This window comes from Misgurnus anguillicaudatus, chromosome 13 (genome assembly GCF_027580225.2).
Source record: "Misgurnus anguillicaudatus chromosome 13, ASM2758022v2, whole genome shotgun sequence".
Classification (NCBI taxonomy): Eukaryota; Metazoa; Chordata; class Actinopteri; order Cypriniformes; family Cobitidae; genus Misgurnus; species Misgurnus anguillicaudatus.
Window position 1 is genome coordinate 8985505 of NC_073349.2, and position 16478 is coordinate 9001982.

Sequence of the window (16478 nt, forward strand, 5' to 3'; positions counted from 1 at the left end):
CACAAGCAAGATATTTTGAGAAATGTTTGTAACCAAAGCCCCATTCACTTCCATAGTAGGAGAAAAGAATCCCATGCAAGTGAATGGGGATCATATCATTATTGGTTTGGTTACAAACATTCCTCAAAATATCTTCCTCCTGTTCGTCAGAACAAAGAGATTTATACAGGTTTGTAACAACATGATAGTGAGAAAATGACATAATTTAATTTTTTTGATGAACTGTCCCTTTAAATAATTAATATGTAGAAATATGAATAGGAATAACATTCGCATTACCAATGCAAAGGATACAGTTTTTTACTGGAAGCAGTTAACTATTCTGTTATTGCCATATGTTTTAGATGTTATTTTAATGTCTCAATTTTATCATTCAAAATTTTCCTCAAGAAAATTGTTGGAAAACTTCATGTATGGTCAGCAAAGGTTTCATATAATTATTAGTTATAGACAGGAACATATTCATTTTAATGCCATCACAGTGGACGTCAATGTTGTTTTATGTTGTTTTATGTTGTTTTATTAAACAACCGACAATATTTCCAAATATAGACGACGTCATAATGTTGGCAACATTCACAGATGATCGCAGTCTCCGTCACGATCGAGCGGCATGACGTCGAGCCGCATCAAACGCTCCCATTCAGGATGGAGCTTTATTACGCAGAAATGCCAAAATGATCGGCCTGACATTAAAATGAACGATCATAAATAATAACGCGAGAGTTTGCAAGTTGCCCGCTAACTGTAGTCACAACTGTCAAAGGCAGCGGTGGATACGCGCGTGACCCAGCACTCATACTGTTACTGTACACGGCTGCGAGGATATTACTCGTATCAAAAAAAAAATACACGGCATAATCCCGAGGTAAGGACGGGAATCGCGGGGCTGCGCCGAAACTGCGCGACGCTGCTGTGCCTTCCCATCGCGTTCACTTCTTTCGCCCGCGTGGATGTCGAAGATTACTGCACTAAACACATCCCCGTGGCTCCTTTAGCAACAGCGCGAGGATTTTTTTTACTCCTCCTTCGTATTAAAGTCGCCATTTTGCTTCACTGCCTATGAAAGCTTCTTGTATTTTCATATTTTGTGCGGCGTGTCAGCGTATTTGTGCGCGTGCTTTTCGAGTTGGATTTTAACGAGGGGTTAAAGTGAGAGCTGGTGGATTACAAATTAATGAAGAGGGGCAGCGAGTGGAGTCGGCAAACAAGGTGAAAGTGTTGTGCATTCGCATCAGCTTTCTCTTCCTCGGCTTTTTTCTCTTCCTCCTCCTCCTTCATCATCATCATCTTCCTCCGCCGACACGCGCAGCGGGCACCGCGAGTGCTGACCGTGACGCCCATCTGTCCGCGCGAACGCCACCGACCACAAGCGCGTCAGGTGTGTTTGTCATGTAAAGTCAAGGGGTGCGACGCGAGAGTAAAGGCTACAGCCTGACCCCACGTGGGTGACCCCTCTCACCCGCTCACCCGTCAGTGTTGGGTGGATCGGGCATTCCAGGTAGGTGTGGCCTCGATTATCTGTCAATAGTGTCAATGAAGGCAACGACTTTGCTTTCCCTTAAAGCATTAGAATGCAGCTTTTTTTCACTGTAAATCAGGATTGTGCTGTGGTGTTTGTGTTTAAACTGTCAGACACACGCACGCACGCACGCACGCACACACGCACGCACGCACGCACGCACGCACACACACACACACACACACACACACACACACACACACACACACACACACACACACACACACACACACACACACACACACACACACACACACACACGCAGAGGTTGTTTGAACACTAATGTGGGTCATTCATACTGTGAAGCACATCTTCATGATCCTATCATAATTATATAACTTCAAATATTTAAAATGTTCTTAAACTCACTTTCCACAAATCATATTACTTTGCTTTTAACATGGTGTCATAATGAAGTTAATTGGAAATCATTATGATATAAAATCATCACTATTTTATTTTCGCATACACATATGTTGCTACTTTTATGCCGTGACTTAAAAAATAAAGCAAATTTATACATGCATGTCATCATGTTAGTTTATCATAATATAACTTAGTTAAACTTAGTATCACTTAGTGACATCATCCTCCAGAAAGTGACATATTTTTTAATAGAAAAACAAATAGTAATGTAACACGATTAAAGTACTGAATTGTGTTGTGTTTTGTTGTATTAATTAGTCTGTAGTACTGTCTTACACTCCTATATATATATATATATATATATATATATATATATATATATATATATATATATATATATATATATATATATATATATATATATACATATATATATATACATATATATTTTTTTTTACAGAATTATGATAACATTAATATTTAATTCATACAAATAGCTTGGACAACAGTTTGCATTAATTTTGTTGAATTAAGACAACTTACAACAAACTATACTGAGTTGGATGTACTTAGAAAATTGTGTTTAAAACTAGAAGTTATTAAGTTGATTCTCATTCATAAAAAATCGCCATCAACTGCTTTAAAGCGGCATTTACTACACAGAGCCGTATTTTAAAAATCATGTTCATAATCCTGGACAAACCGCCTCCAATTCTCATGCGTATCTCATCAGTAAAGCCGATTTCGTGATTAGTAGTAAATCGGGATCATTTATGCATTTTGCTGAGCTTCTCTGTGAAATACGGCTCTGTGTAGTAAATGCTGCTCTATCTGAAAGCAGGTGATGGCGATTTACTACTAATATCGAAATCGGCTTTACTGCTGAGATACGCATGAGAATCGGAGGCGATTTATCGCCCAACCCTAACACAAAGGTATTAAAAACACTCTACCTTTTTTATTAACAACACTTGTCAGGTTGCAGAAAACGGTCTAAGCATTTTTAGCAAAATGCCTTCAGATTGTAACAGCATTTAAGATAATGCTCGGTGAGTCTGTTCACAACTTGAGTACAATGGTAACCTCTTAAAAAATCAACAACATAACAGAAAAAATATCAAAAGTACAAAACATTAAAGATTAACTGGTTAGAAATGCATAAAATAGTAAAAAAAAAATCTACATTTACTCTCACTATCAAGTCCCACGCAAAGCATGCTTGGAAATGGAAGCCTGAACTTGAAAAAATTAAGTTATCAAGTTAATTACATTGAATTAATACAACTTGAATAATGTTTTAAACAAACCAGCACAGATATTTAAGTTGAAGTTACACACAATATGTAGGTTGATGCAATTAATGCTCATAGGAAATCATTCAAAAAAGGCGCCTGCAACTGCCATAAACGCATTCAGTGTGATCGACCCTTAACTCTGTCAGTGTTCAAGCTTGATTAAAACATACTTCTGGTAAACCATTTAATAGACAGAAAGTATAAAATTGCAAGCACATTTGTTGTTTAAAAGTCGCAAGAGTTCAAATGGTACTGCACAACAGTTGTGACCCATGTGATTGAATATGCACAATCCACCCATAAACTCTCTAAAGTGAGTTCTGATGTGTTCATGATAAATTCCCCAAATACCACAGCACTTAGTCCTACCAGCTGCTTTTCCTATTACCTTATTGCTCCTTTCCTTTTTGGAATAGGCTCCTGGCTCATAAATGAAGCTTTAACCTCTGGGCCATGAATAATTTGATCTATCTTCTAGTATGTGGGTTTGGTGATGGCTAGACCAAGGGTTGTGCTGGGTTTGGCTGACTGGGCCACAGGGATTTGACATTTAATTCAGCTATATGGTTTTCTATCTATCTATCTATCTATCTATCTATCTATCTATCTATCTATCTATCTATCTATCTATCTATCTATCTATCTATCTATCTATCTATCTATCTATCTATCTATCTATCTATCTATCTATCTATCTATCAAGTAAAGCCAGACCTTCCCACAGTCACAACAAACAAACAAACAAACAAACAAACAAACAAACCCATATCGTCAGTGCATGGACACCCAGACACAGAAAGCATTGTAATTCTCCTTCTTAACAATTAACAAGAGCTTTCTGTTGTGTGTCCATGTACAATAACATTTCAACGTTTTGTTTTCTAAAAGTTGGATCATGCTTTACTGCCTAAAGCAAACTATCTCAATTAACATTCATCAGAAATGTGTTAGCAGCATACAAGATAAATCAAGCAGCCATATGCTCAGTCACTGTTCAGCAAATAATACGACACAACATTAATGGTGATTTAAATGAGTGACCCATTAGGCCAAGCCTAATGAAAGACTGAAATGACATTTAATGAAGTTAATATGAAAGTATGATCCCACTTTAATCGGCAGTGTTTATTACAATTAGTCATTGACAGTCCTCATTCAGTCAATGTAAACTGCACATTTTATTTTCTGGATTTAAAGATTTAAAATAATAGTAGAGTTTTTAATGAAGATTATTATTTTTTATATTGTGATCTTGCATTTAATATGGTTAATTTAACTTATTTTAAAGTTCACAGGTTTAGAGATAATAATGGTGAAATAATCCTAACATTTTAATTTTTTTCTACTTGTTATTAAGCATACACTGTAAAAAAAAACTTTGCTGCCTTAACATTTTTTGTTAAATCAACTCAGATTTACAAGTCATGTCAACAGAGATGAGTTGTCATAACTTATAAAATAAAAGTCAACTTAATTTTATAAGTTATAACAACTCACCTGTAGTTATAACAACTCATCTCTAGTCAAGATAAATAATAGTAAGTTAAAATTACTTGTAAATCCGAGTTGATTCAATATAAATTTTAAGCAGCAAAGTATTTTTTAACAGTGTATACATTATATAACAATAGTTGTTGAATTGGACAACATGATCTAAAAATAAACATCTTGCTTACAGATATGCTATTGCTCATGTTAGTACATTAATGTTATATACATATGATAAAATAACTTTGTTTTTAAATTGTGCATATGTAGATATTTGCATTTTCTTTTCATTTTAACTATTTAACAATTCCAGCTGATTTTATCTATTGCATGTACAACTAGGTAACACTTTAATATAAGGCTGTTAACAATTAGTTAATGCATTAGCTATCATGAGCTAACAATGAACATTATTTCTATAGCATTTATTAATCTTTGTTTATCTTAATTCCGGCATTTTTTATTAATAGATTTATAAAATAAAGCGTCATAACCGTTAACATTAATTAATGCACCATGAACAAACTTAAATAATTATGCATTTGCTAATGTTTACTAATACAACCTTTTTGTAAAGTGTCACTCAACTGTATTACAGAGCATATTTAATCATAATAATATTCTGTTATCAAATGCTATTTAACCAAAACAGAAATACAGCATGTACATAGGCCTAGAGATAGATAGAGATAGTTGCATATAAATAAATAAATGGATGAATACATTGAAAGAGAGAGAGATCTGTGAATGCATATTGTGCTTTTCATAAAGAACATTTCTTTATTTTGTTGTGCATAATGTGCTTTTATTCATGAAATATCTGGTTTGAGAAGACAACTATTGTAAAAGCCTATTATTGTAATTTTCCCCACACAATCAGGCACCCGAATTTTATGACAAATATCAGTTTGGAGGTTTCTAGATGATTGAGTTTATATAAATTATTCAGCGTCTGTATAAATCTGTATATCATACTGACCCTGCAGGTGTTTATAAGCGGGCACAATACTGTAAAATACAGAAAAAAGCAAGTTTGTGTTTGTTTGCATGCTGTTAGTAGTTTCGATTATCCTGATCTGTTTGTGCTTTAAACAGGCATGGACACCTTCAGCGGTGCCCGGGTGGTGAAAGCGTCGTCGGGCATGTCCAAGGGGCGTACTGCCAAACAAACCCACCCTCCTGAGATGGCTCGAATGGGAGGCACAGAAAACGACAATCACGGTGGGAAAGCATGCTGTTTGTGTATATACCGTAAATATACCATAGAGATCAAAAACTAAGCAAAATATCATCAAATGATTGGTTAAAATTGGTTAATGGTCTTTGATTTTAGTTTACACATTTTTAAACCCATGGAGGAGGTTTGTAAGTTTAAACGGCTGTGTTTTTATGGCCACGCATGATAGTTGTGGCATTGGTGCTTCTTGCTTCAACCTGTAAGGAATCTCGGAGGGTTTGACAAGCGATTTCACGCTTGTGCGCTTAAGAGAGGAAACAACGGCTGCTTTAGTATGGTGAAAGGTGTTTTGACAGATTAAGTCCTTGGAATTAAGGTGGTTTTTAATGACAGTTGAACACAAACCATCTCCCTGCAGGCTTTTATTTACGGCAACATTACGCTAGTACAAATGTTAACGACAACAATGTTCTCAAGCAAAATAGAGACAAGTGGTTTATTGTGCTGAACAGTGATGTAATTTGTTAATATTTAAATACCTATTCCTTTAGTTAGTAGTTTTTGTATTTTGCAAATTGTGCTGTGGATGAATGCTACCACAATATACCACAACCAGTATAAACAATATAAGAGGATGTATATGGGTGAACACATTTTTATTGTCATCATGCATTTGTTCTTCAATTATGCACTTGAAGATTGCATATTTTGAAAAATGTAACTTTTTCAAACTCACTCTAAAAATGTCTTGGTTACACCAGCGGTGTGTTCTGTATAATATTTACACATTATTGGTCAAAAATATCTGCACTCTTAGAATAGAGGTACAAGAAGGTACAAAAGTTGTCACTGGGACGTGGGACGGTACCTTTTTAAAAAGGTCCTAATATGTACCATACCTTTGAGGTAGCAGTATTTACTTCTAAGGTACCATTGTGTACCTTTGAGGTACTGTACCAATATGCACTTTTAGGTACAAAAGTGTACTTTTTGAAATCGTTCCCTTGGAATTATAAGGTTCTAACTGACATTTTTGTCAAAATTGAGTTATTCACATATTCCTATTATGTGACAACTTATTTACATTATGTGATGTTTTTTTTAAGTTATATACATTTTGGGATCAATGGCAGAAGCCATTTCTCAATCTGAAGGTTGCAGCCTCCGGATGTCGTATTTCTAAGCTGTATACGTCATCAAGACATTTCAGAATATTAACAATTATAAAGTTGACTATTATACTTAGTTAATCGTAAATTGTTGCAGTATGCTTATGACTTGCGAATGTAATGCTCAGTTTAACTTAATAAACCAGGCTTGATGATGTATGCAGCCTGCATATTTGACCTCCGGAGGCTGCAGCCTTCCAATTGAGAAACGACCAGAAGTATTTTCTTGCCTTTTTCCAAACAAATATTGTTGCATCGTCTCTCTCTTCCTCGCCACCAGGATTTTCCGCAATGGCGCTCGTTTTTACTCTCTTTTGTGTGAAAATTGTCGCTCCAAATCCAAGTAAACCGATGTGTTTAGGTCTGCCGCTTTGTAATGCGTCACGCGAGTGACAGCGGAACGCAGCAAACGAGGAAGAGAGAAAAGAGAAACGCTCGGATCTGATTGGTGAATGAATAGGGTTTGGTTTTACACTGTGTGAGTTTGAGCAAGTTTGACTGCTATAGCATCCTGGATTGTAATGTAAATACCATAGACAGTAAAAGAAAGGTAAAGACGTGAACACGTGAATGCAGCATCTGAATACAGCGAACTATATGCAAGATAATCGCCGTCATTTATAAAGAAGATCGCATTTATGTATGAATCAAGATCATGAGTTTATATAAAAACCTACCTTAAAGGTGATTCGAACTCGGGTCGCCCCTGCCTTAAAGCAGTCGAATTTTGTAGTTTTTTTTGTGCTCTCTGGTTACTACCCGAAACCCTAAGTTTTAAAGTACGAGTAAAAGCGATACAGACCCCGTCAGGCTATGGTAGACATGTCATTCAACCTATTTAAAGTCGATGTACTATCTTTTATTATGAAGGTTGAAAAACTACATGGTGTCGCTTTAAAGAAACCAAATAAATATTTACGGTACAATGCAATAATCCATAATAATAAATAAACCTAGATAATAAAACAATAATAATAGTAATAATAATCTATACTTTAATATAAAATGCAGAAGGTATTTCGCAGTGGGATGAGTCCTAACTAAAAACAGAAAAGAATATTTCATTATGCACAAATTATTAAAACAGATAGCGACTCGTAAGTAGCACTTGACAAACGGATAGCGACCCAGCTGCGAGCGATCGTTTTACGCGCATCTTTGGGAAACGCACGTAAATGAACAACGAATGTTCGTTAAGTAGATCGTAGAAAGCGCTCTTAAGTGCTAAGTTCAATCGTTATCGGGAAACCCAACCCTGATCTGTATGGTACATTGAAATGTATATTTTTTGGGTTTTTAGGAAGTACACAAAAAGATACCCTATTTAAAACAATTTTTATAGAGAAGTGAAAATGGCTGGCAAGTGGACAGACCCAAAATAGAGTCCTCACAAATGAACCATTTCAGCATTTGAAAATTATGTAGATGTAATAAGAGAAAATAAAATCTGTCATCTATACTGTAATCTTAATTTTATAATTTAAAATTTGAAATGATTTTTGGGGGTGAAATATACTTAAAGAATTACCAATATATCTTCAAACCACCCAGATAATGAGTGCGTTTACATGCACACTCTTTCGGCGATTATCCTTAATAAACTGATAACACGTGGGGTCATGTAAATGCGTAAAAAACGGTTTTCTTTAATCGGGGAAAGCCCATAAACAGCGTAAGCAAAAACCGATCGGCACAGGTAGTTTTTTGCTCATTACCCCGATGTCGCGTGGCATGTAAACACCTTAACCGGCTTTCTCACGGTTTTGTCTATGTGCGCATGTCTCCGCGTGTGAAAGATAAATGTCAGACGCGTAAGTAAGCACAAAGTAACGCATAAAAGTCTCTGCTCTACTTAAGCAGTTGGCAGAGAAACTGTGAAAATAAAAACTGATGTTATATTTGAAGACTTTCGTTGCAAAACGAGATAACTCAGTTTTTAACATTTTTGTCAAAACATGTTTATTATTATGTTATCATGTTATTATTTTGTTTTATGGTGCTACTGAGCTGTATTTTTTTAAGTTATAACGGTTTAAATCAAAACAAATCAACTGCAGTTGAATTGATATTAATTGGAATGCACAACCAAAAAAACGATCTTTTTTTGAACTAAATTCTTCATTTACAGGTTCTGGAGACACGAAAAGAGATAAAACAATATAGCTTAAGACAGATATGCCGTCGGCTTTTTGATCGACTATTATGTACTACAGGCGATGATGACGTCACTACCTGCGAGAAATCTCCAAGTCCCATATAAATGCAGTTGTCTGCATAGCCGGTTTATTGATTTGCATGTAAACGCATGAAAACAGTTTTTTATAATAAGCAGTTTTTTGATAGTTATCAGTTTATTCTGTGCATGTAAATGTACGCAATGTTGACAATATTTTGTAGCCGTGTTGGACCCCAAGAAGTTTAAACCTTTTTATATGTGTCCCAGGACCACAAAACCAGTCATAATGGTCTTTTTTTAATTGATCATTGGAAAGGTGAATAAATAAGCTTTAAGGATTTATATGTGGTTTGTTAGGATAGGACAATATTTGGCCGAGATATAACTATTTGAAAACCTGGAATATGAGGTTGCAAAAAAAGTTGCCAAAGTTGTCCAAATGAAGTCTTTAGCACTACATCCATTTTAAAAAATTAAGTTTTGATATATTTATGGCAGGAAATTTAACTACCTTCCTGGAACATAATATTTACTTAATATCCTAGTGATTTTTGGCATGAAAGTAAAATGTATAATTTTGATCCATACAATGTATTTTTGGCTATTGCTACAAATATACCCGTGCTACTTATGACTTATGGTTTGGGTTGTTTAAATCCGACATTCTTGGATTCGATTCCTCACTGTTGTTTCGATTCTCCCAAGGCCTTGGAATCAAAGAATTTATCTTTTTGAAAAGAATCGATTCCCAGCACTACGATCCAGGGTAACATTTATGCAATTTGCAGATGCTTTTACCCAAAGTGACTTACAGTGCATTACAGGTTATACATTCATTCAGTATTGTGTGTTTTTCCTGAGTTCGAATCCATGACTTTGTGCACTGCTAATGCAATACTGAGAGCTTTAAGTTGAAGCAGCTATCTGATGCACAATCAGGGAAATGTTATAACCGAGCTTGTATATCTATTGCTGTCTATAGAGCTTTTGTGAAAATAACATGTTATGTTTTTACCAGTCTGGTCCATTCTCTAGTACCATTCGTTTCCATTATACTGTTGTTAAGTGCTTTCAGAGGACAAGTTACACATTCGTAGCTTTTTGGTTTTTAGTAGCCAGCATAAGCATTATTCACTACTCTTATAGCCATAATTTGATAGGTTATAATGATAATGGGTTTCTTTTTGCCAAACGCAGAAGCTGATGGTGCAAAAATGATGCAATACATTTGTTTCATTCGTTTTGTGTTAAATGCGAGATGCGCCCACAGTTGTAGTTAGCAAAGTACAGGACATTTCATCTGAAACTACCACGTTAAAAATCTCATAATTCTTTGCTGATGGAGAAGTGAAAGTAGCCTTACCGACAGACGCCTGATGGAAAAAACTAACTTGGCTCCGGGTCACAACAAATGATATTTGTGCCGGGGCTATGCTGTTTTGAATTGTGGATGGTGGAGAGCGTTTTATTGCTTTCACAGCGTTAGATCGGACGATCTCCTCTGGAGAATATTTATCGCTGAGTTTGCAACCTCTACACTATATGCTGCAGCTCTCCACTACACCGACTGCATGTTCAAACGCAGCTTTCCAATGCATTTATTAAACACTCGCTGGAAACCATGTCAGGTTTTGTGAAACAACAATCTGTCATTAGCAGTTTCACCAAGCGGTGAGGCAGAACTAAATGCAGACAAGCGACAGAGACGCTGGGAATCCATTTAACGGTGTTTAAATGATTAATTGATAATCATTATACTCCCATCGTAATTGTTATCGATGGCCTTTTGAAACGGTAAACAAGCTTATGGAACGTCTTTTCTTTCTTAAATAGGATGATAACTGTTCATCGACAGATTTTGTATTCATATTTCAAATACACTCATCGACTTCCTATTATTATTCCTGTGGTTGTGTCTACTGCTTTTAACAATGTGTGTGCAAAGAATTCAGACATGAACAATGATTTTTAGTCAGCATTTTGGAAAGCCGCCATGGGATGTGGTTGAACCTGAAATTTGTGAGTTATCTGTGTGAAAGCGTTCAAGTGGTTGTGAGACAGCGTACGGTTTCTTCAGACGAGGGGGTTGTCTGGTATTAGTTAGGTAGATGTTGGCAGCCGAATTATACAGCTCATATGCTTGCAGCTGTTTCGCTTCTTATTTTGGGAAAGTGTACAGTGTATTATATTTTAAAGGGGCATATTTTACACTTTCCTCGCATGACCTTACATGACCATTTCCACTGTCTGTGTATCTGTGAGACTTACTGTGCTTTTTCATATGCATACTGTTGATTAAACAAATAGTTCAATCTATAGTGAATATTTGCTGTTCATTTACTCACCCTTAGGCCATCCAAGATGTAGGCAACACTTTTTCTTTTGTAGAACAGTAAAGATGATTTTTAGCTGACACATTGGTGTCTGGTTATTCATATGCAAATCCACAAGTACCTGAGCTGAAGTCATTTTTTGTGTAGTCATCCTACATAATGTAAAGAACATTCTGTGAAAATATAACCTTGATATCTTTAATATTGACTGAGTAAGGTCATCTCACAGATTGAAATCAAACTTGATGCTCCTAATTTCATCAAAACTGTAGATTGAGATTTTAGCTTGAATTTCGCAGAAAGGGTCACATATATGGGATGAGAAATTACCGTCTATTGGTATAGTCTAATATGACCATCTTTCTGTGCAACGTGAAAGAAATGTACACTGATATCAGCTTTCCAATCAGCTTGCATGTTGTGCAGCTGTATATTTTCAAACAGGGAAGATTTTATTTTGATGATCATTCGTACTCATCTCACGTGAGGCTTTGACTTCCATGTAAACATGTATTCCACTGTGTTGACAATGCTAAGATATGTATCTTATATCGTCATGCTAAAATTACAAAGATCTGAATTTCGGTCAATATTGCTCAAACCTACACTGTAAACCCAAACAGTTCAATGTACTCATTTAAAATTACAATACAATGGTCCGAGTCCTGCATGGATGTTAACGTATGCGCACTTTGTGGTGCCAAAGTTAATATTTTGGGCTACATTTTACTTAATTTTTTAGTGTTGCAGTTATTACTGTTAAAAAATAAATAGTGTTGGTAGAATGTACCCATTATTTTGTATTTTCCTTGCTAGCTCATATACTTAAGTAAACTATAACTAATTTTCATGGGTTTTATTTAACACCCCCAAGAGTCATTTTTTAAAGTGTAGCACTGAGAAGACTGAAGCAAAAGGCGTCATGTCTGGGTGATTCTCACGAAAACTTGGTTTTAAAAATGTCAAGCATGAAAATGTAAAAATTGCTTAAATTTACTTTTTTTCCCACCAGACAGTGAAAATCAAAGTCTGGAGTAAATGGGAACATTAATTTAAAAACTTTTACTTATCATTTAACACTTTTTGTAATATAATTTAAAAAATTAGTCCTAAAAAATCTCATTACCGCAACAGTCAGAAAACATCAACACTGACATATTTTCAAAATGACATGATAAACCTGAAAGAACATAATTTGGAGATTCTGCACATGCATTTAAAATCAAAGTATTATGCTTCTATTAATTAAATTAACATTTAATAAGCATCTGTTGCGGTAATGATAATCAAAATGTCGTGTAAGCATTCTGACAAGACAATATTTCAAATTAACTGCAAAAAAATGATCTTACCTGGTAGCCATCTTGAAGTAACTGGTCCATGTGCTTGGTCACTCAAAATCAAACTTTATTAAAATTCTGTATGTGTGCTTAAACTGTTCTTAAAAAGTGTTTCGGAGGATGAGAACATCAGGCATGGACACATCATTTTCCTAATTTTTCTTCATTATTATTATTAATGAATATTCAGTAAATATTTTTTCTGTCATCTAAAGTAGCCTAGCAAAACATCCATTTATTTTTTTTCTTAATATTTTTGTGTTAATTTGATTAAATTACAACATAACGCATGTTCAAACACAGCCGGACACATTGCGGTAATGAGAATTTCAGCAGAAAATGAGATAAAATTTCCAATTATAAATTCTTATGTTGAAATCACACATTGTGCAAGGTAGAACACAGTATTGTGTTAATTCTGATGCTTTTTAATGTTACTATATTACACATTTTAAAGCTAAAATCATTAGTGCCGTGGTGTTTCAATGGTTTCGTGAGAATCACCCGTCTGCTTTCTGATGCTCTCTAAATATCAGTCAATCAATCAATATACCCCTGAATCAAATCAAAATCGTATCAAATTTTTTCGAGGTATACGCAGAGAGAATGGATATTATACCGTATCGTATTTTGATGTGATGTCTGATTTATACTCCTAATTATAATCGGTAACCTCAGGCAAATGCATTAAAGATCACCTATTATCCAATTCACAATTTTACAACTTTATTCACAATTTCCTTTGGTGTGTAAAGGCCCTATTGTAACGATCTAAGCGCATTATTTAAAGCGCACTGTCTAAACAGGCATGTCCGATGCCACTTTTGCTAATTTAGCAACGGGAAAAATGGTTTGTGCACCAAGCGCACAGCCTAAAAGTGTTGTTCCTATTCTCGTAATGAGTAATGGGTGTGTTTTGGGCGTAACGTGCAGTAAATCAATGAGAGTCTCAGCTTTAAAAGCCAGTTGCGCTCGTGCCATGTCGATTTCCTATTTAGATCATATTTAGATAGAATTTGTAAACTGAAAAACTAAGCGGAATAAGAAGACCACCAGTTTAAAATTGATATAAAAAAATTGTGTTGTTTTCATTTGTATTGAAACTGTAATTTTTTGGGTATTAAAACCTTTAAAAGACGTTTTCTTTCAGTTATGGAAGTAAAATTCGCAGGCTTTTAAAGGGACCATTTAAAATGTCAGCCAAAAAAAAAAACAATTTATACTCCACACTCCAAACAGATGGGGACAGTATACCTCCAGAAAGTGAGTTGGTCTATTTTAATTTAGCAGCTGCTGATTTAGCAGCATATATCAAGTTTGATTTACATTAGCAACTAAGTTAGTTATCATTAGTCACAAAAAAAACATTCGGTCTCATTAAAATTGCAATGTTTTCCGCTACGTTTCGTGCGTCCATTTGGTGTTCATTATCATCGAAGACATTTCAAGCTAATGTTACATTTTAGCATCAGCTTGGTAGATAACGGGTGAAAACTGTGGGTAGAGCTAACTATTAAACGCTAACAGCTAAGGATGGCGATAAGTTGCATGCGATAGTCATTGCGCTTCTCGTCAGTGAAGCCGGTTTCTTGATTAAAAGTGAATCGCCATCAGCTGCTTTCAGATGGAGCCACATTTACTGCACAAAGCCGTAGTTCATGTACAAGCTGAGCATAGGTTATCACAATGCCTATTATAAGTGAACTTCTAGCGAAATACTAACAGCATCTTACTTACCAATCGAAAAGAAATGTTGTCATTTCGGAGTCGAACCTCATTTCTTTCATGTCCATTAGTTGTCTCCAGCGATGAAAAGCAGTGCCAGTATTTACTCTGGTTCGGTTCCTTTATTTATCAGGTTTTATTTGTGATTCCGAGGGCGTTGGTCCCTGCAGCGAATGGTTGTGGTAGTGGTAAATGTCCCTTGCTTCAGCCATTTTTCCGCTCTCTTCCCTGAACTGAAATGCGTCCGAAAACCCTATTGCAAGGCAGGAAGGCATCAAGGCATGTCCGAATCCATGGCTGTCCGAATTGCATTTCTCTGAGCTCCCTTCATGTCAACAAGTCAGCTGCCTTAGTTTTCGGACGCAGCGGTAGTAGAGGGCTGTACTTCCACACATGCGACTTATTCGTGTATTGCAGTTTGGCTGGCGGTTATGTACGTGGCCCGCATACCGCCTCCCATGGTCGAAACTGGTATTACGACACCTGTCGGGCTGTAGCTAGTAATTTAGCATGCTAATTCAGATTGATATCTCTGCAGCACTATACCTTGTCATTTTTTTAATGGCATCTTTGCCCTTATTTCTTCTCATTCTTTTGATGCGTGTAGCTCATTTTTTAAAATCTTTTACCTCAATTATTACAATTGGCACCTTTAATTGCTGTAAATGAAAGGATAGCCTACATGATCTCTGTTATCTCAAAAAATAATTTACAAATATGCAAGAAAAGGTTTGTACTCTAAAAATACTTTATTTGTAACAAAAAAGAGATAAAAATTACAAATGTGCAGAGAGCCGTTTCAGCACTCGGACAGCGGCAAGTTTTTTTTTAGAGCATTCCTTAAAAAAGGTTCTCATCTCATCATATTCACAGGTACAAAGTCATCATATACATTAAATCTGTACGGTAGCTTTAAAAAAACATTAAAAAATGTTTGCATTTGTTTAAAGCAAAACATTTATTTACTTACCAGGCTACAGGTGAAGCTGCTCTTCTAACGTCTCATAATCGCTCCTCATTTATGTCCAAGAGACTCAATAATAATCTTTAACATTTTAATCCTTTAATTTTTCATATCTTAAAACCTTTATGTGCTGCTGCACATTCATGTGATAAGCAAACTTGCATTGTTGTCCCGTTTATAGGCACATATTACTAACACGCTCATTAAATAACAAAAACAATAAGCAACGCGCCAACAATGCGCCTGAACACACCTTGTTTTCAGACCAGAACGCCCATGTGTGCAAAATTGGGCGCAAATGCATTTGCTATTTAAACAACGTGGCACTATACGTAAAAATGATAATTGCGCCAGGTTGAAACTAGCAAAAGACACTTGCATCAGAACAATGAGGTATGTATAACATCAATGCTTTTCAGGGAGGCAGGGATATCTGGAGCTACAAAAATGTACAGTATGTGGAAAATAATATGTAATATGTTTTTTAACCATAAACCACGCAAACACATTATATTATACCAAATACACAAAATAATGTTTTTTTAGCAATGTAATAGGTGCATTTTAATGCATGCACCAGGATGCTTACATTTCTGGCGTGCTCAGGACCGTTTGCCTGAGGTTTTAGTGGTAATAATGTTGTAAATAATGTTCAATTTACTTCATAAGACCTCAATATATCATCAGGAGCAGCGGGTATTAATTTGGTGTTGCCTGTATCTCCATTTTTGTCCCTCAAAAACACCTACTTCTTGGACGGCCTGAAGGTAAATAAATTAACATGCAACAAATTTAAATTTTTCGGTAAGCTATCCTTTTAAAACCTCTCAAATGTTTAAATTGCCATATGCCTGTATGGATTGAGATAACATATTTTCTAGATTATCACATCATTGTTTTCAGCTCAATGGTTTTACTATTGC

General features: G+C 35.5%; 1 protein-coding gene across 1 annotated transcript in view; it reads left to right on the top strand.

Annotated features, from left to right (window-relative positions):
- Window positions 1-635: 635 nt before the first annotated feature.
- The window catches only part of znf512b (zinc finger protein 512B), an 89850-nt gene continuing 74007 nt past the window's right edge, over window positions 636-16478 (top strand). Inside the window, exons 1-2 of the mRNA XM_073874969.1 lie at window positions 636-1501; window positions 5767-5887. Coding sequence (XP_073731070.1) covers window positions 5769-5887 — 119 coding nt within the window. The 5' untranslated portion in view covers window positions 636-1501; window positions 5767-5768. The remainder of the gene's footprint in view (window positions 1502-5766; window positions 5888-16478) is intronic.